This window comes from Coregonus clupeaformis, chromosome 18 (genome assembly GCF_020615455.1).
Source record: "Coregonus clupeaformis isolate EN_2021a chromosome 18, ASM2061545v1, whole genome shotgun sequence".
NCBI classification, from domain to species: domain Eukaryota; kingdom Metazoa; phylum Chordata; class Actinopteri; order Salmoniformes; family Salmonidae; genus Coregonus; species Coregonus clupeaformis.
The window spans coordinates 53,468,477-53,489,921 of record NC_059209.1 but is presented as its reverse complement, the minus strand read 5'-3'; the positions used below and the strand labels follow the sequence as shown (position 1 = coordinate 53,489,921).

General features: G+C 45.0%; 1 protein-coding gene across 1 annotated transcript in view; it reads right to left on the bottom strand.

The window, feature by feature from the left end:
* Positions 1 to 18,770, bottom strand: part of LOC121573415 (synaptic vesicle glycoprotein 2C-like) — a 55,285-nt gene extending 36,515 nt beyond the window's left edge. The window contains exons 1-2 of the mRNA XM_041885382.2: positions 18,576 to 18,770; positions 5,429 to 6,239 (exon numbers count right to left, since the gene is read on the bottom strand). Coding sequence (XP_041741316.1) covers positions 5,429 to 6,035 — 607 coding nt within the window. The 5' untranslated portion in view covers positions 6,036 to 6,239; positions 18,576 to 18,770. The remainder of the gene's footprint in view (positions 1 to 5,428; positions 6,240 to 18,575) is intronic.
* Positions 18,771 to 21,445: the final 2,675 nt, after the last annotated feature.

The window sequence follows — 21,445 nt, the reverse complement described above, 5'->3', positions numbered from 1 at the left end:
TCCCTCTCTGCTCTCTCTCCTCCCACATCCCCCTCCCTCTCTGCTCTCTCTCCTCCCACATCCCCTCCCTCTCTGCTCTCTCTCCTCCCACATCCCCTCCCTCTCTGCTCTCTCTCCTCCCACATCCCCATCCCTCTCTGCTCCCTCTCCTCCCACATCCCCTCCCTCTCTGCTCTCTCTCCTCCCACATCCCCTCCCTCTCTGCTCTCTCTCTCCTCCCACATCCCCTCCCTCTCTGCTCTCTCTCCTCCCACATCCCCCTCCCTCTCTGCTCCCTCTCCTCCCACATCCCCTCCCTCTCTGCTCTCTCTCCTCCCACATCCCCCTCCCTCTCTGCTCTCTCTCCTCCCACATCCCCCTCCCTCTCTGCTCCCTCTCCTCCCACATCCCCATCCCTCTCTGCTCTCTCTCCTCCCACATCCCCATCCCTCTCTGCTCTCTCTCCTCCCACATCCCCTCCCTCTCTGCTCTCTCTCCTCCCACATCCCCCTCCCTCTCTGCTCCCTCTCCTCCCACATCCCCTCCCTCTCTGCTCTCTCTCCTCCCACATCCCTCTCCTCTCCCTCTCCTCTGTTACTTACTAATCAGTCTTTTTCCTCCCTCCATCCCATCTATCCCTCTTCCTTTCTCCTCCCCCATATCTCTCTCTCTTCACTCTCTCTTCCTTGCCATTCCCCTTTATCCTTCTCTTTTCTCCTCCCACTCTCCATCCTCTCATTCCTCCCTCATTCCCATGCAGCAGTTAAGATTCCTGTGGGATCTTGTTAGGTCCAAATTAAATTCTGTAATATCTGTTGTGCATCCCGTACAGGCCTTTGTGTTTTTCATATTGCATTATTCAGTTACACTGGGCTCAGTTTGACCAGCCTGCGATGCGAAGCCACGGTCTCTGGGATGTGATTAATGTTTCCCTGAGATCCATCTGCATGGAAACTAAGTCACCTCAAGTCTAACTAACCAACCACCGAAGCACACCCATGTTGTATTGATACAGAATGTACAGATGTGTAATGAAATATGCTTACACTGCCACCAAGTAGTTGTTTGTGGGAGGGGGGAATTGGTGCTTTTGAAATAGAATGATTTGAGGCCTTTGCAAATGATTTAGTGCATTTTAGGTACAGTTTATGCTTTGTAGAAAAGAGACAAACACCTAGATAAAGTGAGGCAGTAAAAGTGTTGGCCTACCAGTGAGTTGGCAGTTTGAGACTATACTCATAGCATAATTAACAGAGACATATCACCTATGCTTGCACAACTGAGCTCTACTCAACAGCAATTAAGTTACATGTAGTCTACCTTTTGAATGTAGAATAGATACAGTATTGCTATGGCACCTGTATAGCACATACTCTCTTCACCATTTGTTTGCTGTAATGAAGTATAATTATCCTGTAAAAGCCCAATTGGATTCCAACAAAGTCAAAGTAATCATGGAGTGTGTCCACAGACACACACACACACACACACACACACACACACACACCCAAACAAACACAAACACAATCACATTCAGCCTGAGTCACCTCATCAGGGGAGGAGCCTTGAGGCAATCAGAGAGGAGTGAGAGGAGAGAGAGAGAGAGAGAGAGAGAGAGAGAGAGAGAGAGAGAGAGAGAGAGAGAGAGAGAGAGAGAGAGAGAGAGAGAGAGAGAGAGAGAGAGAGAGAGAGAGAGAGAGAGAGAGATGGAAAGAGAGAGATGGAAAGAGAGGGGACATGATTAATCAAATCAATTTTTATTTGTCACATGCTTCGTAAACAACAGGTGTAGACTAACAGAGAAATGCTTACTTACGGGCCCTTCCTAACAATGCATGATGAAAAGGGGAAGCAGCGCATGGAGCAGGAAAAGTAGTAGTACCATGTCTCACTGTGCAGGGAGGTTGAGGGCTGACTGATTCCATGTTTCTACAGTATGACACAGACAGCCCCTGGACATACATGTCATGTCAGACTTGCTAGTGATGGATTACAGACCTGCAACCATTTGGACTATTGTGGCTCCAAGGGAACACATTGGGAAAACTAGTCCCTCAACACGGACAAAGAAATCAACATACCGTTAAGCTTACCGTATGCTTCCCAGTCTAAACAGTTTGCGCATATATTATGATGACATTTTGTGACTTTTGTTAGTTTTGGTCTTTGGCAGGGTTTTTTTCATTCGTGCACACTTTGGTAGCCAAAGTCTACACCCCTTCGTCGGTGATTGGTCAACAGTAATACTTCTAGTAGGAGTGGGAACATGAAGGGTTTGTTGTCATTCAATTAGAGACGACTAGTTTTCATGAACATTTTTTTACTTGAGAAATACGGTTTCCACTAGATAGCACAGCCAAAAGTCAAAATTGGCTATATCGTAAAAATGCATAAAAACAAAAATTAGCTATTTGGTCTTAATTTAAGGTTAGGGTTAGACATAAGGTTAGCAGTGTGGTTAGGGTTACGGTTAGGTTTAAAATCACATTTTAAGAAGATACATTTTAGAAATATGTGGGGTTTATGACTTTGTGGCTGTGGTAACTAGTGACGACCGAGCAATATTGCACCAAACATTTTAGCTAGATGTAAAATTGACCATTCGCTAAACCGTACCCCAGAAATGTGGGCAACCAATCACAGTGCTTCAATGGATAGCAACTGTCATCGAGTCCGACACCTCAGACAAGCTCAGGTTTCAATTGCATGAAAACCAGTGAGAGTTTTTTTTTTGTTTAGTATTTTTCAAATCCTAAATTATACTTTTGTTACATTGTTTGCTAGCTCAGCTGGTTAGCTAAGTTAGCTCTCTCAGTCTCATTGACCACCAAATATGTTAGCAACTAGCGAGCCACTTAATATAACTTGTTTTCTCAAAATGTATTTTAGCTAGCTAAGTTATCAATGTTATGAATACAACTCCCATCTGCTGTCAACATCAGGATACGATTTGAGAGCACTAATTAGCTCCAAAATTGGTTAAAGCTTTGACTGCATGCTGACAGTGAATTAATAATTTTACCAGGTTCCCGAGAAGCAATTGTCATGACAGTCCACCACAACATACCCAAAAGTTTCCTGATTGGTAAGGAGCGGGACTCTAACCCGGAAGCTTATAAGAAATCCCGCTATACCCTCCGACGAACCATCAAACAGGCAAAGCGTCAATACAGGACTAAGATCGAATCGTACTACACTGGCTCCGACACTCGTCGGATGTGGCAGGGCTTGCAAACTATTACAGACTACAAAGGGAAGCACAGCCGCGAGCTGCCCAGTGACACAAGCCTACCAGATGAGCTAAATTACTTCTATGCTCGCTTCGAGGCAAGTAACACTGAAACATGCATGAGAGCATCAGCTGTTCCGGATGACTGTGTGATCACGCTCTCCGTAGCTGATGTGAGTAAGACCTTTAAACAGGTCAACATTCACAAGGCCGCAGGGCCAGACGGATTACCAGGACGTGTACTCAGAGCATGCGTTAACCAACTGTTAAGTGTCTTCACTGACATTTTCAACCTCTCCCTGTCTGAGTCTGTTATACCAACATGTTTCAAGCAGACCACCATAGTCCCTGTGCCCAAGAACACTAAGGTAACCTGCCTAAATTACTACCAACCCGTAGCACTCACATCTGTAGCCATTGCTATTAACTGACTACAGCTCAGCGTTCAACACCATAGTGCCCTCAAAGCTCATCACTAAGCTAAGGACCCTGAGACTAAACACCTCCCTCTGCAACTGGATCCTGGACTTCCTGAAGAGCCGCCCCCAGATGGTAAGGGTAGGTAACAACACATCCGCCACGCTGATCCTCAACACGGGGGCCCCTCAGGGGTGCGTGCTCAGTCCCCTCCTGTACTCCCTGTTCACTCATGACTGCATGGCCAGGCACGACTCCAACACCATCATTAAGTTTGCAGATGACAGTAGTAGGCCTGATCACCGACAACGACGAGACAGCCTATAGGGAGGAGGTCAGAGACCTGGCCATGTGGTGCCAGGACAACAACCTCTCCCTCAACGTGATCAAGACAAAGGAGATGATTGTGGACTACAGGAAAAAGAAGAGGACCGAGCACACCCCCATTCTCATCGACGGGGCTGTAGCCGAGCAGATTGAGAGCTTCAACTTCCTTGGTGTCCACATCAGCAACATACTAACATGGTCCAAGCACACCAAGACAGTCGTGAAGAGGGCATGACAAAACCTATGGAGACTGAAAATATTTGGCATGGGTCCTCAGATCCTCAAAAGGTTCTACAGCTGCACCATCGAGAGCATCCTGACTGGTTGCATCACTGCCTGGTATGGTAACTGCTCGGCCTCCGACCGCAAGGCACTACAGAGGGTAGTGCGTACGGCCCAGTACATCACTGGGGCCAAGCTTCCTGCCATCCAGGACCTCTATACCAGGCGGTGTCAGAGGAAGGCCCTAAAAATTGTCAAAGACTCCAGCCACCCTAGTCATAGACTGTTCTCTCTGCTACCGCACGGCAAGCGGTAACGGAGCGCCAAGTCTAGGTCCAAGAGACTAAACAGCTTCTACCCCCAAGCCATAAGACTCCTGAACATCTAATCAAATGGCTACCCAGACTATTTGCATTGCCCCCCCTCTCTTTTACGCTGCTGCTACTCTCTGTTTATTATTTATGCATTGTCACTTTAATAACTCTACCTACATGTACATATTACCCCAATTACCTCGACTAACCCTGCACATTGACTCCCCCTGTATATAGCCTCGCTATTGTTATTTTTACTGCTGCTCTTTAATTATTTGTTACTTTTATTTCGTTTTATTTTATATTATATTTTTTGTTGCTATTTTCTCTTAAAACTGCATTGTTGGTTAAGAGCTTGTAAGTAAGCATTTCACTGTAAGGTCTACACCTGTGTTCTTCGGCGCATGTGACAAATAAAATGTGATTTGATTTAGTCTGTTTAATTTCATTGTGTATTAGAAACACAGTTTGAAATCATTGTGAGGAGATATCACCAGTGGTTGAATGGGGAATTGGGCTTCCTAAGAACATTTTGTCTGAGGTTGCAACAGTACCCAAGGGGGGGCTAAGCGAAGGGTCAATTACGCTACTAAGACGTCCTCGGCAAAAACAGATTTCTTAATTTATTTTACATTATTCAGACTACATTGAGGAGTGTTTTTGGCTATGTTGTTGCTACGGTGGATCAAGAGGGACAAGCAACAGTAATATTGCCGTTTTTTTATTGTTTCCAAGTGAAGGTCTTTAGGGAGTATGACAGCACAGACAGTCGCTTCGCCTAGCCGAGTTCTGCTAGGAGCAAACCGCCTTTACATTGTACTCTAGTCTAGGTGGACAACAGTAATTGAATCCTGTCTTCTTCTTACAGAAATCTGCTAAAGCACTCATGTTTTACACACGAACGAACGCACACACACACTCCAAACCCCAAACCCCTTACCTAGCCATCCAGATCTGGAGTTGGAGCCACCCATAGCACACATGTCCGTCTCGGCGCTGGGCAGAACGAACCCCACCACGAACACCTCCACCCCGTCCGACATGAGGGCCAGGCCCAGCACCAGGAACAGCTGCCACTGGAACCTGCCGTGGCCACACTCCTGGATGATCAGTTCATACTGTTGGGCCAGTTCTTCCTCGTCCGCCTGCCTCTCCTTCTCCAGCTCCTTACGTTCTCTCAGGCTGTCTGTGACGGGCTGCCCCAGAGCCACCTGCCCCTCCATGGCGCGCCTGTCTCCAGCCGCTGGGATCCCCTGGTACTCCCCCTCGTAGATCTCATCTTCATCATCATGGCCCTCTGTGGCGTCGCTGGCGTCACTGGCCTGGTCGTGGTCATTGTAGCCTCCGTCCTGCCTCGGGGGATTATGGTAAAAGTCGTCCCCCTCGTCTACCTCGTCCTCGAAACGGCTGTATTTGCGCTGGGAGTACTCGTCTGTGGCGCTGTCCACGACCTTGTTGACCATTTTCACGGCGTGCCGCTTGGCCTCCTTGGCAATGTCCTTGGCCCCCTTCACTAAGGAAGTCCTGGTATCATTGCTGTCGTCCATTTTAACTCAGAAGGAGGTTCAGGGGTGGAAGTACAGGAGGGTAGGAAGGGGGTGGAGGGGGATGGATGTAAGTTGGCGGAGGGGTTTGGGAGCAGAGCAGAGTGAAGCAGAGTGGTGGATCTGGAGATGCAACAGGGGAAATCCCTGTAGTCTGCTGTCACCACAGGAAGATACACTCACTGGCTGTGGTGTTCATTGGTCAAGCTGTGGGAGAAAGAGAGAAAGAGAGGGGGGGACAGAAAGACGGGGAGAGAGAGACAGAGAGGGGGGAGAGACGGAAAGACAGGGGGAGAAAGAGAGGGGGGAGAGACGGAAAGACAGGGGGAGAAAGAGACAGAGAGGGGGAGAGACGGAAAGACAGGGGGAGAAAGAGAGGGGGAGAGACGGAAAGACAGGGGGAGAAAGAGACAGAGGGGGAGAGACGGAAAGACAGGGGGAGAAAGAGAGGGGGGAGAGACAGAAAGACAGGGGGAGAAAGAGACAGAGAGGGGGAGAGACGGAAAGACAGGGGGAGAAAGAGAGGGGGGAGAGACAGAAAGACAGGGGGAGACAGAGAGGGGGGAGAGACGGAAAGACAGGGGGAGACAGAGAGGGGGGAGAGACGGAAAGACAGGGGGAGAAAGAGACAGAGAGGGGGGAGAGACAGAAAGACAGGGGGAGACAGAGAGGGGGAGAGACGGAAAGACAGGGGAGAAAGAGACAGAGAGGGGGAGAGACAGAAAGACAGGGGGAGAAAGAGACAGAGAGGGGGGAGAGAGACAGAGAGGGGGGAGAGAGACAGAGAGGGGGGAGAGACGGAAAGACAGGGGGAGAAAGAGAGGGGGGAGAGACAGAAAGACAGGGGGAGACAGAGAGGGGGAGAGACGAAAGACAGGGGGAGAAAGAGAGGGGGGAGAGACGGAAAGACAGGGGGAGAAAGAGAGGGGGGAGAGACAGAAAGACAGGGGGAGACAGAGAGGGGGGAGAGACGGAAAGACAGGGGGAGAAAGAGAGGGGGGAGAGACGGAAAGACAGGGGGAGAAAGAGACAGAGAGGGGGGAGAGACGGAAAGACAGGGGGAGAAAGAGACAGAGAGGGGGGAGAGACGGAAAGACAGGGGGAGAAAGAGACAGAGAGGGGGGAGAGACGGAAAGACAGGGGGAGAAAGAGAGGGGGAGAGACGGAAAGACAGGGGGAGAAAGAGAGGGGGGAGAGACGGAAAGACAGGGGGAGAAAGAGAGGGGGGAGAGACGGAAAGACAGGGGGAGAAAGAGACAGAGAGGGGGGAGAGACGGAAAGACAGGGGGAGAAAGAGAGGGGGGAGAGACGGAAAGACAGGGGGAGAAAGAGAGGGGGGAGAGACAGAAAGACCGGGGTTAGAGAGAGAGAAAGGTTCCAGTCAGATAAGGTGAATAACTCAGAGGGTAGTTTCCACAGCTGCATTCATAACCAGACAGTGATGCAGAAACAGCACAGACACCAAACTCTCTTAAACATTCACTCACCGTCCTGCCTGCCTGACTGCTCCCTTTCCTTTTGATCATTTCTTTGAGTGATGTGAAGAAAATGGCTTTGGCATATTACTCTCAGTTTATATTCACAAAGTACATTCAATTTCCCAGAGAGCTCTCCTGTTCTATATTTCATGAGTTAACATCAGTCTCAGGCCTTAAACAGAGACAGGAAATGTGCAGAGTCAGATTCATTTCTGTTGGAGAAGGAACTAATAAACAAGGCTCTGGCCCAAATCAATTTTGTCTTTAATAAAGCGCTGGTATATTACAGTGGATGTGGCGACCCAAGCGGAACCTTAGTGTCATCCTTTAATCCATGCATGGAGAGGATCCACAGGAAAAACGGAAGGCAAATGACCACTGTGTCACCAGCATAATGTACGCACACACACACAGTTGGTGTTGGAAGGAAATTGATTTGGCATGGTCACTGATTTCATACACATGAATTAGGACACACACACACAGTGGGCAGGGGGAAACCTTTCCAGTCGTCAGAGGCCTGGGTTGGCTGGGGGAGACCCCAACATAACCCTGCAATGTGTGAGTATGAAAAAACTATATAAGAGCGTCTGCTAAATGACTAAAATGCCAATGTAATGTAACATGATTTATTGTGAATGATCAAAGTGTAAACCAAGACCTACAGTATATCACAGATTTACTTCATCGCTCTGTGTGTGTCTGTGCGTGTGTGTGTGTGTGTGTGTGTGTATGAGTGTGTGTGTGTGTGTGAGCGAGAGAGAGAGAGAGAGAGAGAATGAGGGTGAGTGAGAGACTGAGGGTGTGTCTTTGAGGTCGTCCGCCCAGTGTGTCTCTGAGCTGCTCTCTACAGGGCCTAATGAACACTGAAGCCCTGTCAGGAGGCCACAAATCACCGCCCAGGCTCCAGCTCCCATAATACAATTTTACTGGGCAAAATGACACTGCTGATTCAAGGTGACTCTGCTTATCCTGTTTGGCTCATTGGCTGGCTTCTGACCAATGATCCTTTTATATGTATTGTTCATTTTTCAGTTGATTCCCCTATTGCCTGTGTTATTTATCATTGTCTCTAGTAGCAGGGTCCTGTGTTACTGCTTTGTCTTTCTTGTTATTGGACTGCTTTTATTTTAATTTTTTACAGAGAACCTTATTTAGATGAACATCGTTGAGCTGTATTACAGAGGACACTCGGGTTAGGTGTTGTTAAATAACCATCCTCTGGGATTAAATATGAAAACCTGTCTTTCTCAACCCCTCTGTTATACTGTACTACTCTCCTATTGGAGCCCATTCTGCAGTTTATGTTTTATAACTCTGACAGCTAAGCTTGCACTTTTAATGCTTCTGTTATGTGAACTCAGAGTCAGGCGCTGCCAGTGGCTTGTCAAGACTCCTGACAGACTCTCAAGACATTGACGCTTCCTAGTGTTTCATGTAGGTCATGAGTTGGGTGATCACACACCTCTAAATGCAAAGTACGCATGCACACAAACACACACACACACACAGACACACACACACTCTCTTCCTCATGCTCTCTCTCGCTCTCTCTCTCTCTCACACACACACAGTGGGTTGTGGGTGTGTGTCCAGCGTCTGTCTGTCAGAGAGTCTGTGGAGCGTAGCCCAAGCCGCCCTGTCAGTGGTGATGAGGATCAGTGAAGACCTGTGTGCATACCGAGGCCCTCACACTCCACCTCACCTGACCACCACTGAGGAGACTGAGACAGCACAGACCGCCAGACCAACAGGGGCAGTCACACTGCTATCTACCATACCACTTACGTCTACCTCACTTTTCTCTTCTATTCCCCTTTCTATCCATCTCCCACTTCCTTTCTTTTCCACTCCACCTCACACCACTCTCTTCCGTTCATTTATACCCTTCCATTCAACCTCTCCCTCCACCATCCCCTCATATCCACCTGTCAAAGCACCCATCCTTAACTAGTTACCACTCCAAACCTCTAACTAGCCTCCTTCAAACTTACCTAACTGCCCTAACTACAGTGGGGGAAAAAAGTATTTAGTCAGCCACCAATTGTGCAAGTTCTCCCACTTAAAAAGATGAGAGAGGCCTGTAATTTTCATCATAGGTACACGTCAACTATGACAGACAAAAGGGGAAAAAAATCCAGAAAATCACATTGTAGGATTTTTTATGAATTTATTTGCAAATTATGGTGGAAAATAAGTATTTGGTCAATAACAAAAGTTTCTCAATACTTTGTTATATACCCTTTGTTGGCAATGACACAGGTCAAACGTTTTCTGTAAGTCTTCACAAGGTTTTCACACACTGTTGCTGGTATTTTGGCCCATTCCTCCATGCAGATCTCCTCTAGAGCAGTGATGTTTTGGGGCTGTCGCTGGGCAACACGGACTTTCAACTCCCTCCAAAGATTTTCTATGGGGTTGAGATCTGGAGACTGGCTAGGCCACTCCAGGACCTTGAAATGCTTCTTACGAAGCCACTCCTTCGTTGCCCGTTGCTGAAAGACCCAGCCACGTTTCATCTTCAATGCCCTTGCTGATGGAAGGAGGTTTTCACTCAAAATCTCACGATACATGGCCCCATTCATTCTTTCCTTTACATGGATCAGTCGTCCTGGTCCCTTTGCAGAAAAACAGCCCCAAAGCATGATGTTTCCACCCCCATGCTTCACAGTAGGTATGGTGTTCTTTGGATGCAACTCAGCATTCTTTGTCCTCCAAACACGACGATCTTGCTTGTTTGTAGGTGACCAAATACTTATTTTCCACCATAATTTGCAAATAAATTCATTAAAAATCCTACAATGTGATTTTCTGGATTTTCTTTTCTCAATTTGTCTGTCATAGTTGACGTGTACCTATGATGAAAATTACAGGCCTCTCTAATCTTTTTAAGTGGGAGAACTTGCACAATTGGTGGCTGACTAAATACTTTTCCCCCCACTGTATATAGGTAGCCTAACCCCTTTCATCAAACTCGGGCCCTATATACCTCCCTACCCAGTGGGCCAAATTGGTTGAAAATACGTCTTTGTAACGTCATGAACATGTTGTGTACTGATTGAAAAAAGCAAAAGTTTTTACCAAAAAAATTATCAACCTGAAAAATACTTCTCAACCTTGAAAATACTTCTCTACCCTTCCCCACCCCATCAATTGTCCATCTCCATCCCTACCAAACCCAGTTCAGTTCACACTGTGATGTCATCCTGCACCAGGAGGCCTAGCAAGGCAAGCGACTCCCAGAGATTGGCCCAGTGGGGTTCCTCTGTCACAGGAGAGATTTATTTATGTATATATTTCTTAATTCCATTCTTTTACTTTTAGATGTGTGTGTATTGTTGTGAATTGTTAGATAGTACTGCACTGTTGGAGCTAGGAACACAAGCATTTCGCTGCACCCGCAATAACATCTGCTAAAAATGTATATGTGACCAATAACATTTGATTTGATTTGAGTGGACTGACATACAGAGGGTTAACACAAGGCGTGCAGCAACCATTACTGTGAACTGTCTGAGGATGGCTTGAAATAGGCCCTGGTCTAGTGATAGCCTCTGTCTGGGTGATGGATGGTGCCTCTGCTTTCCTTCAGCCTCTTTAGACTGGGGAAAAAACTCCAGGTCAACTATTACATGGCCCAACTTTCCAACTAATCCACAGAAAAATGAACAGATTAAAGACACGATTTTAGGACATTGCTCCGGGCTACTGACACTAATACATAAGTTTCCACAAACTATTAGCAGGTTAGCATTTTTCGTCATGAATCTTGTTCTGGAGGTAGCTCTGCAGAGTGGTAACTAGCTGGCACAGCCACAAAGTCATCAAATCATTTTAAACCTAACCTTAACCACATTGCTAACACTAATGGCTAACCCTCACCTTAAATTAAGACCAAAAAGCACATTTTTATTTTCATGAATTTTTACAATATAGCCAATTATGACTTTGTAGCTGGCCTATCTAAGGGGAAATCGCTCAGCTCTGCCTCCAAGACAAGACTCATGACAATAAATGCCAACCTGTATTTTGTTACCGGTTAAAGATGGCACTATAATAGAGATTTAAATGAGAGTTTGAGAAGAAGGTATCCGAGGATCGTTAGCTGGATCTGATCTCATGCATAATGAGTCTACCTTTTGGACTAAAGGGCAATATGTTGGAATATGTTGCTTACTCAAATTGCCTTAGACTCATGACACAGATCACCTCTCACCATTTTACATGTACAGTACATTTGGAAAGTATTCAGACGCCTTGACATTTTCCACATTTTGTTATGTTACAGCCTTATTCTAAAATGGATAAAACATTTACAAATCTACAATCTACACACAATACCCCATAATGACAAAGCAAAAACAGTTTTTTTGACATTTCTGCAAATTTACTAAAAATAAAAAACGGAAAATATCAGATTTACATAAGTATTCAGACCCTTTACTCCGTACTTTGTTGAAGCACCTTTGGCAGCGAATACAGCCTCAAGTCTTCTTGGGTATGACACTACAATAATATGCCATTTAGCAGACGCTTTTATCCAAAGCGACTTACAGTAATGTTCGCATACATTTTTACGTATGGCACACCTGTATTTGGGGAGTTTTTCCCATTCTTCTCTGCAGATCCACTCAAGTTCTGTCAGGTTGGATGGGGAGCGTCGCTGCTAGCTAGCTATTTTCAGGTCTCTCCAGACATGTTCGATCGGGTTCAAGTCCGGGCTCTGGCTGGGCCACTCAAGGACATTCAGAGACTTGTCCCGAAGCGACTCCTCCGTTGTCTTGGCTGTGTGCTTAGGGTCATTGTCCGGATGGAAGGTGAACCTTTGCCTCAGTCTGAGGTCCTGAGCAGGTTTTCATCAAGGATCTCTCAGTACTTTGCTCCGTTCATCTTTCCCTCGATCCTGACTAGTCTCCCAGTCCCTACCACTGAAAAACATCCCCACAGCATGATGCTGCCACCACCATGCTTCCCCGTAGGGATAGTGCCAGGTTTCCTCCAGACGTGATGCTTGGTATTCAGGCCAAAGAGTTCAATCTTGGTTTCCTCAGACCAGAGCATCTTGTTTCTCATGGTCTGAGAGTCTTTACGTGCCTTTTGGCAAACTCCAAATGGGCTGTCATGTGCCTTTTACTGAGGAGTGGCTTCAATCTGGCTACTCTACCATAAAGGCCTGTTTGGTGGAGTGCTGCAAAGATGATTGTCCTTCTGGAAGGTTCTCCCATCTCCACAGAGGAACTCTGTAGCTCTGTCAGAGTGACCATCGGGTTCTTGGTCACCTCCATGACCAAAGTCCTTCTCCCCCGATTGCTCAGTTTGGCCGTGCAGCCAGCTCTAGGAAGAGTCTTGGTGGTTCCAAACTTCTTCCATTTAAGAATGATGGAGGCCACTGTGTTCTTGAGGACCTTCAATGCTGCAGAAATGTTTTGGTACCCTTCTCCAGATCTGTGCCTCAACACAATCCTGTCTCGGCGCTCTACAAACAATTCCTTTGACCTCATGGCTTGGTTTTTGCTCTGATATGCCCTGTCAACTGTGGGACCTTATATAGACGGGTGTGTGCTTTTCCAAATCATGTCCAATCAATTGAATTTACCACAGGTGGACTCCAATCAAGTTGTAGAAACATCTCAAGGATGATCAATGGAAACAGGATGCACCTGAGCTCAATTTCGAGTCTCATAGCAAAGGGTCTGAATAAGGTATTTCTGTTTTTTATTTTTAATACATTAAATTGTAGAGAAATCTATTTTCGCTTTGTTATTATGGGGTATTGTGCGTAGATTGATGAGGGAAAAAACTAAGTTAATTCATTTTAGAATAAGAATGTAACAAAATGTGGAATACTTTCTGAATGCACTGTACATCAGGTGGTTAGAATGAAAAACAAAAGCTACCTTGTAGCAAGAGGAGTTTACAGGTTTCATGACCCACACCTACTGAGGGCAGGAAACACCTCATATGTTTTCCTGAGATCATAATAGATAATCAATAATGCCTGCTTTGTGCAGTCTGAAGCCAGACTGGACCAAACATACTCACTCACACAAAGCAAAGCAGTAATGAAAAACAAGCAAGCTGCCAGTGACCTTGCCCTCCCTGTATGCACTCCATTTGGACATTTTTTAAGTCTGTGGTTCAATGTGAATGCAAGTGCAAACATCCTATGATGGAAATACTAGCAACTTATGCTCCCTATTAGACTCATCCACACTCTGTGTTTTTTATTCAATATCCTGTCACATACTTTCATATTCAACCAATGTCAGGGATGCAATCTATATTTTAATATATTCAGTCTTAGTCATGTTCGACTTGTGAGTGTCCTCCCCTTTGAAAGACAAGCGTGGGTGGATGGTTTGGCATTTGGTTTGTTCCATCAGCATCAGACAGAGCAGCTCCAATCTCTAAATGGGCCGACCCACACATAATCCCATCAAAATGGAGACCGCATGACCTCATCTGCAAGACGGAGCCTGGGCCTGGGAGGTATTCAGTTAGGAGATCCTGATGACATTACAGAGAGAGAGAAAGATGGTGGAATACAGAAAAAAGAGAGGGATGTATAAAGAGGGATAGGAAAAGGGAGTGGAATGGAGACAGGAGGAGTGGAGAGAGATGAAGGGGAGAGGGGGAAGGACAGTTGAGATGGGTACCTGGAAAGAGGAGAGGGGTAGACCGGAAAGAAAGAGAGAGGGTTGAAGGGGGAGAAGAGAGTGATGAATGAGAGAGATTGAAGGAGAATAGAGAAAGTGAGAGAGGAATGGAGGAGAGTTAAGGCCCACTAGCCATGTGGGTACACAGATTACCCCTGAAAGAAACCTGCTTCAATAGTGCTCTGTAGTGCAGAGTCAACCTTCACAAGGATATTTTGATGGTGAACGGCTTAAATTCAACTTTTATGGTTACTTCCTACTGCTGTTGCATGTTGGCAATCCCTTTTTTACCTACAGTGAGGGAAAACAGTATTTGATGCCCTGCTGATTTTGTACGTTTGCCCACTGACAAAGAAATTATCAGTCTATAATTTTAATGGTAGGTTTATTTGAACAGTGAGAGACAGAATAACAACAAAAAAATCCAGAAAGACGCATGTCAAAAATTGTATAAATTGATTTGCATTTTAATAAGGGAAATAAGTATTTGACCCCCTCTCAATCAGAAAGATTTCTGGCTCCCAGGTGTCTTTTATACAGGTAACGAGCTGAGATTAGGAGCACACTCTTCTGTCCACAGAAGCAATCAATCAGATTCCAAACTCTCCAGCCCAGAACTACACGGTGTCAGGGCGTGTTGTAGGTGTAGTGTAGGAATCAAACGCAGGACGCAGACTGAATGTTCCAAAGGCTGTATTACTGGCCCAACACAGGCAACAGGACAACTAAGCCCGACAGCAAAACCCGCACGAAGGCGAAAGGTAAATGCGCACTAACAGGTGCGACAAAATGTAACGGTGCACACACAAGTGCAAAAATAAGCTCCAGCACAGTGGAGACAATACGCTCAACCGAGCAAAACACAACACTGACGGAAACAATCACACACAACACTAGACAAACACAACGAGAAACTTATAGGACACTAATTACGTCAAAACAGAAACAGGTGTGTAAACAAACAGACAAAAGCAAACGAACATGAAACATCTAGCGGTGGCAGCTAGAATTCCGGAGACGACGAACGCCGAAGCCTGCCCGAACAAGGGAGAGAGGCAGCCTCGGCCGAAACCGTGACACACGGGAGGATCTTGTCAATGATCTCAAGGCAGCTGGGACCATAGTCACCAAGAAAACAATTGGTAACACACTACGCCGTGAAGGACTGAAATCCTGCAGCGCCCGCAATGTCCCCCTGCTCAAGAAAGCACATATACAGGCCCGTCTGATGTTTGCCAATGAACATCTGAACGATTCAGATGAGAACTGGGTGAAAGTGTTGTGGTCAGATGAGACCAAAATCGAGCTCTTTGGCATCAACTCAACTCGCCGTGTTTGGAGGAGGAGGAATGCTGCCTATGACCCCAAGAACACCATCCCCACCGTCAAACATGGAGGTGGAAACATTATGCTTTGGGGGTGTTTTTCTGCTAAGGGGACAGGACAACTTCACCGCATCAAAGGGACGATGGACGGGGCCATGTACCGTCAAATCTTGGGTGAGAACCTCCTTCCCTCAGCCAGGGCATTGAAAATGGGTCGTGGATGGGTATTCCAGCAAGACAATGACCCAAAACACATGGCCAAGGCAACAAAGGAGTGGCTCAAGAAGAAGCACATTAAGGTCCTGGAGTAGCCTAGCCAGTCTCCAGACCTTAATCCCGTAGAAAATCTGTGGAGGGAGCTGAAGGTTCGAGTTGCCAAACGTCAGCCTCGAAACCTTAATGACTTGGAGAAGATCTGCAAAGAGGAGTGGGACAAAATCCCTCCTGAGATGTGTGCAAACCTGGTGGCCAACTACAAGAAACGTCTGACCTCTGTGATTGCCAACAAGTGTTTTGCCACCAAGTACTAAGTCATGTTTTGCAGAGGGGTCAAATACTTATTTCCCTCATTAAAATGCAAATCAATTTATAACATTTTTGACATGCGTTTTTCTGGATTTTTTTGTTGTTATTCTGTCTCTCACTGTTCAAATAAACCTACCATTAAAATTATAGACTGATCATGTCTTTGTCAGTGGGCAAACTTACAAAATCAGCAGGGGATCAAATACTTTTTTCCCTCACTGTATGTTGCATTCACTGAACAGCACATCCAGCTGATTTCACAGATGCAGGGTATAATGGCCAATGAGATAACTGCAACCTATCTCTGGGATTCGTATTAGAATATCACCTAGTTCCCATTTATTATAACTATGTCACATAATACTTAACAGAGTTACATTTGAGTCAGGAAGGGAGGGATGATCCGAACAGTGTAATGGTTGTGCCTTGGCTCCCGGAGAACACACACAGGTTCCTGTTTGGTCCATATGGTCACCCAGTCATGCCAGCCCCTCACCGCAGATCTAGGAAACACAGAGAGCCCTAACAGAGAAGCCGGTGAGCACGTCGCTCGCTGCTGGATGCAGCTTTTACACTATAGTCTATGGCAGTGATTCACCAGGTTGACAGCCATTTGGAAAGAGGCCTCTTTGTACAACCACAAATTACAGCATGAGAGAAAATTGTGAAAATTGAGGTATGCATGTGTGAAGAGATGCGATCATTTGTGCAGGAAAAACCTTGATCTGATAAAGAACAATACTGTGGGTATCCTGAGAAAGATAAGTATTCTAGTAATACGAAAAACAATGATTAAATTCTGTGGTTCAAATGTTAATTGAAGATGGGCAAGCGAGTTTAGAGGACGTGGCTGAATAACATTATTTTACAATGCCAAGTAATTGCCGGGTTGACTCATCCCAGATATATGCAAATGATTTATCTGTAAATTGTCCATTTGCTTATTGCTTAGACAGGGTGACTTACATGGCTGACACACTGGGTCTATTTGGAGCCTCCACTTTTACTGAATTGTCATTGTCAATTAACTACCTCTCAAGGATGTAGCTATGAGTCAGGTGGGGTTGCTATAGTGCAACTGAATTTTGCTCTACCCGGAGTACCCCTGAAGTACCCCCTCATGTGCATTTCACCAGTAGGCCTATGGTCTCATGAGTCTTCTCAAGAACCCCCTGTGGATAGGCAAAGTACCCCTAGGGGTCCTAGTACCCCTGGAAGGGTGTACAGTATGTACCCCTATAGTGTTTGGTCCACCTGGGAGAAGATGGTTTGGGTTTGCACACACTGGTTGAATTAATGTTGTTTCCACATCATTTCAATTAAATTAAGTTGAACCAATGTGGAATATACTTTGAATTGAGCCTGTGCCCAGTGGGATGTGTCAAGCCTATAAAGTTCAGGATTGATTGGTGATTGATAGGTTGATTGATTGGTGATCTAATGAAAAAGAAAGCCCTTTCCTCCTCCATGAGTTTTTCCTTAATCTGAAAACCATAGCCTACACGTGGCTTCATTTTGCTGTCAACGCCATTAAAAGTCAAGTGAGGATGAAGAAAAATAGTCTCATATTTCCCACCAACTGTCCAGGTAGACAACACCTCACATGAAAATCTGTCAAGCCGTTTTGAAGACAACTTAAATGTTACCAAGAACCTATAGTCATCCTACTACAGAGCACTTTGATGCACCTTTCTGCTTCACTGGACGTGCTCTTTGGTAGCCTATCAATCGTTGACACTCTTGAGGTGCAGTTCACGGATGACTCAGTACCCAGCTCGCTACTGTACCCGCAGCCTTGCGCTCTTTTTGGCGGTAATGCAGAGTGCTTTAAGCGCTCGGGGCGAGCCGCGGCGTGATAATCATTCACCGCAGACGAGAGCTTGTTTCAGACTTGCAGAGATTTGAGACAGTAGCAACTATCGACTTCAATTGAAACTGAATAAAGAACAGATATCATGGACATCATGCCTTTACTTGGTGGGTCTGTCTAAAGGGGTAGCCTCGATGTAACAGGACTAAAACCAAACTGTTTTCTTTGATGTTGGCCTACATTATAGCTTAGTATCCCAAATGAAGGCTATACTCCAAATAGTGTATCTGGATGGTTTGAAGCACATTTCTTACACGGACTATAAAGAAAAGCCAAGCATAGACACTCCATTCCTGCAAAAACATCAAGGGCATTATTTTTGTCAGTATAGTTTCAAAGGCAATTCTACTGAAAAATCGGGTAAACTTCAGACGTAAGCTATGAATGAGACTGAGCAGTAAGTAGCCTTTTATTATTAATAAAGTGGGTACCCCTGCCAACATCCTCCTCACAGTTGCACTGCAGTCTGTCATACAATAATTTGGCCTACGCAACCGAACTTTGCATATGACAATATCAAACAGTGTCTTTTGCTACTTTACTTTGCATTTAGCCTATAATGAACATTCTGCTGTAATCCGCGAAAGGCAAAATGAAACAATATAAACGAAACACTGTAGGCTAGCCTACTTGAAAAAGAACAACCTTTGCTTTCCCACAACGTTCCCTCAAGAAATCAAAGCGCTTACCGTTGTTTGAGAGAGGAAAAGTGGATGGCACTGGTTGTTAGCCATTGCACCAGGCGAGTTGCTTGTGTCTTGTGAATCTGAATTTACTGGTATCCCACTGTAGAACTGAGGTAGTTACTGTCTGCGGGTGTGTTTTTTCGATGCAGTTCTCTCTCTGCAGTAGGCTACTTCAGGAAAGAGGAGATAGACAGAGAGAGAGAGAGAGAGAGAGAGAGAGAGAGAGAGAGAGAGAGAGAGAGAGAGAGAGAGAATTGTATTAAATTGAGTGATGCGGGCAATTCCATCTAATGGAACAATCTAGTTAGAGGGAGAATTACGTGAAACACTGCGACGTACAGTACTGGAGACTGTATATAGGCAATGCTATGCTGCTGATAAGAAATCACTATAGCGATGTGATGAGAGGTTTTGATTCCAGACCGAGACTCTTTAACACAGTTCTTCGACGACTCTAAACAAACATATTTTCTACAGATTTAAGAGCTCATGTTATTCTTCAAATACGTTTTTTAAGTTTCATATTGAACAATGGAAATTGATCGTTTTTGCATGTTTTTGGGGCAAAGCAACAACATTTTTTATTTCAGATGACAGGCTAAAGATGAATCGCAGCCATTTGAAAGGCAAATTAATGGTGCTGTAAAACGGATTGTATTTGCTGAAAGGTTTGTGACGTGTAGCCTTATGTTTATGTGGCAGTGTATCATTGTGGCTCGTTATTGTAATGGAGTCAGCTTTGTTCTCGCCGGCATCATTTCAAATTCCATTTGATACGACAACAGCTCGACCTGTTGCAAACCATAGTGCCAAATTATAATTCCCGCCACAGTCTCGAACGGCGTGGTGTGTTGGCTAAACAAAACACATTCACAAATTCACCTTAAAGCAATGTTTTCAAGTTCACTTGATTAAAATGAGTAATTCTGTATCTTAAATCTTTGAAAACATACCAGGCTGGTATAATGTTGAAAGTAGTTTATCCTGCTAAAAGCGCAGTGCGTTAGGTGTTGGGGGGGCTATTGAATTTATTTCAATTGACTCATTTCCATCTATGAACTGTAACTCAGTAAAATCTTTTAAATTGTTGCATGTTGCGTTTATATTTTTGTTCAGAGTTGTTTGTAACCACAGAAGGCCAACTAGGTGACAACAGATTTTTCACACGACGCTGGCCATGGTCCTGAAATACATTCTCCCTGACTCCTTGCGCCTTAAAAATACCAATACTACTGCACGCGTTGGTGGATAGGACAAACACTCGATACATTAATTATTGATTACCTTTCCATTACAGTTCTTCAGAAAATTCTGTGAATTAGGCGAATGTGATATGTGGGCCACACCACACTTTTCTCTCAATAAACTAAATGGCTAAATCATGATGAGATACAGTCCTAATCTTAACATCCACTAAATACATTACAAGTACCACTGTGTTTGTTTTATGCTTAGTTACAAGCATGAATTCATCAAGATGACCCAAGTAAATATATATATGCATGCATCCTACAGTGAGGGAAAAAAGTATTTGATCCCCTGCTGATTTTGTACATTTGCCCACTGACAAAGACATGATCAGTCTATACATTTAATGGTAGGTTTATTTGAACAGTGAGAGACAGAATAACAACAACAAAAATGCATGTCAAAAATGTTATAAATTGATTTGTATTTTAATGAGGGAAATAAGTATTTGACCCCTCTGCAAAACATGACTTAGTACTTGGTGGCAAAACCCTTGTTGGCAATCACAGAGGTCAGACGTTTCTTGTAGTTGACCACCAGGTTTGCACACATCTCAGGAGGGATTTTGTCCCACTCCTCTTTGCAGATCTTCTCCAAGTCATTAAGGTTTCGAGGCTGACGTTTGGCAACTCGAACCTTCAGCTCCCTCCACAGATTTTCTATGGGATTAAGGTCTGGAGACTGGCTAGGCCACTCCAGGACCTTAATGTGCTTCTTCTTGAGCCACTCCTTTGTTGCCTTGGCCGTGTGTTTTGGGTCATTGTCATGCTAGAATACCCATCCATGACCCATTTTCAATGCCCTGGCTGAGGGAAGGAGGTTCTCACCCAAGATTTGACGGTACATGGCCCCGTCCATCGTCCCTTTGATGCGGTGAAGTTGTCCTGTCATCCTTGGAGACCTCTTTGGTCTTGGCCATGGTGGAGAGTTTGGAATCTGATTGATTGATTGCTTCTGTGGACAGGTGTCTTTTATACAGGTAACAAACTGAGATTAGGAGCACTCCCTTTCAGAGTGTGCTCCTAATCTCAGCTCATTACCTGTATAAAAGACACCTGGGAGCCAGAAATCTTTCTGATTGAGAGGGGGTTAAATACTTATTTCCCTCATTAAAATGCAAATCAATTTATAACATTTTTGACATGTGTTTTTCTGGATTTTTTTGTTGTTATTCTGTCTCTCACTGTTCAAATAAACCTACCATTAAAATTATACTGATCATTTCTTTGTCAGTGGGCAAACGTACAAAATCAGCAGGGGATCAAATACTTTTTTCCCTCACTGTACTTAATTAGGCCTTACCTTAGTAGGTTACATACATTTTCTTTTGTGTCTCAGTGAAGCTTTCTGTCTGGTTCATTCTTGGAGTAACTCAATTCTTAACCAGAGATCAGGCTTTTGCTCAAGTATAATCTGAGAAAAACAGTGAAAAGAACATTACAATTAATTAATCGGCATAATGGAGAATTGAAATTATGTGTTGGCCTTTAGTGAAAAGCATGGGATCTGCTCTCACTAAACTCTAAAACAGAATTTCAATTGGGATATTAATATTCTTCCCTTTCTGCAAACATAGGTGTGCAACTGCACAGAGCAATTGCTTGCAACCTAATGCAGGGCAGTCC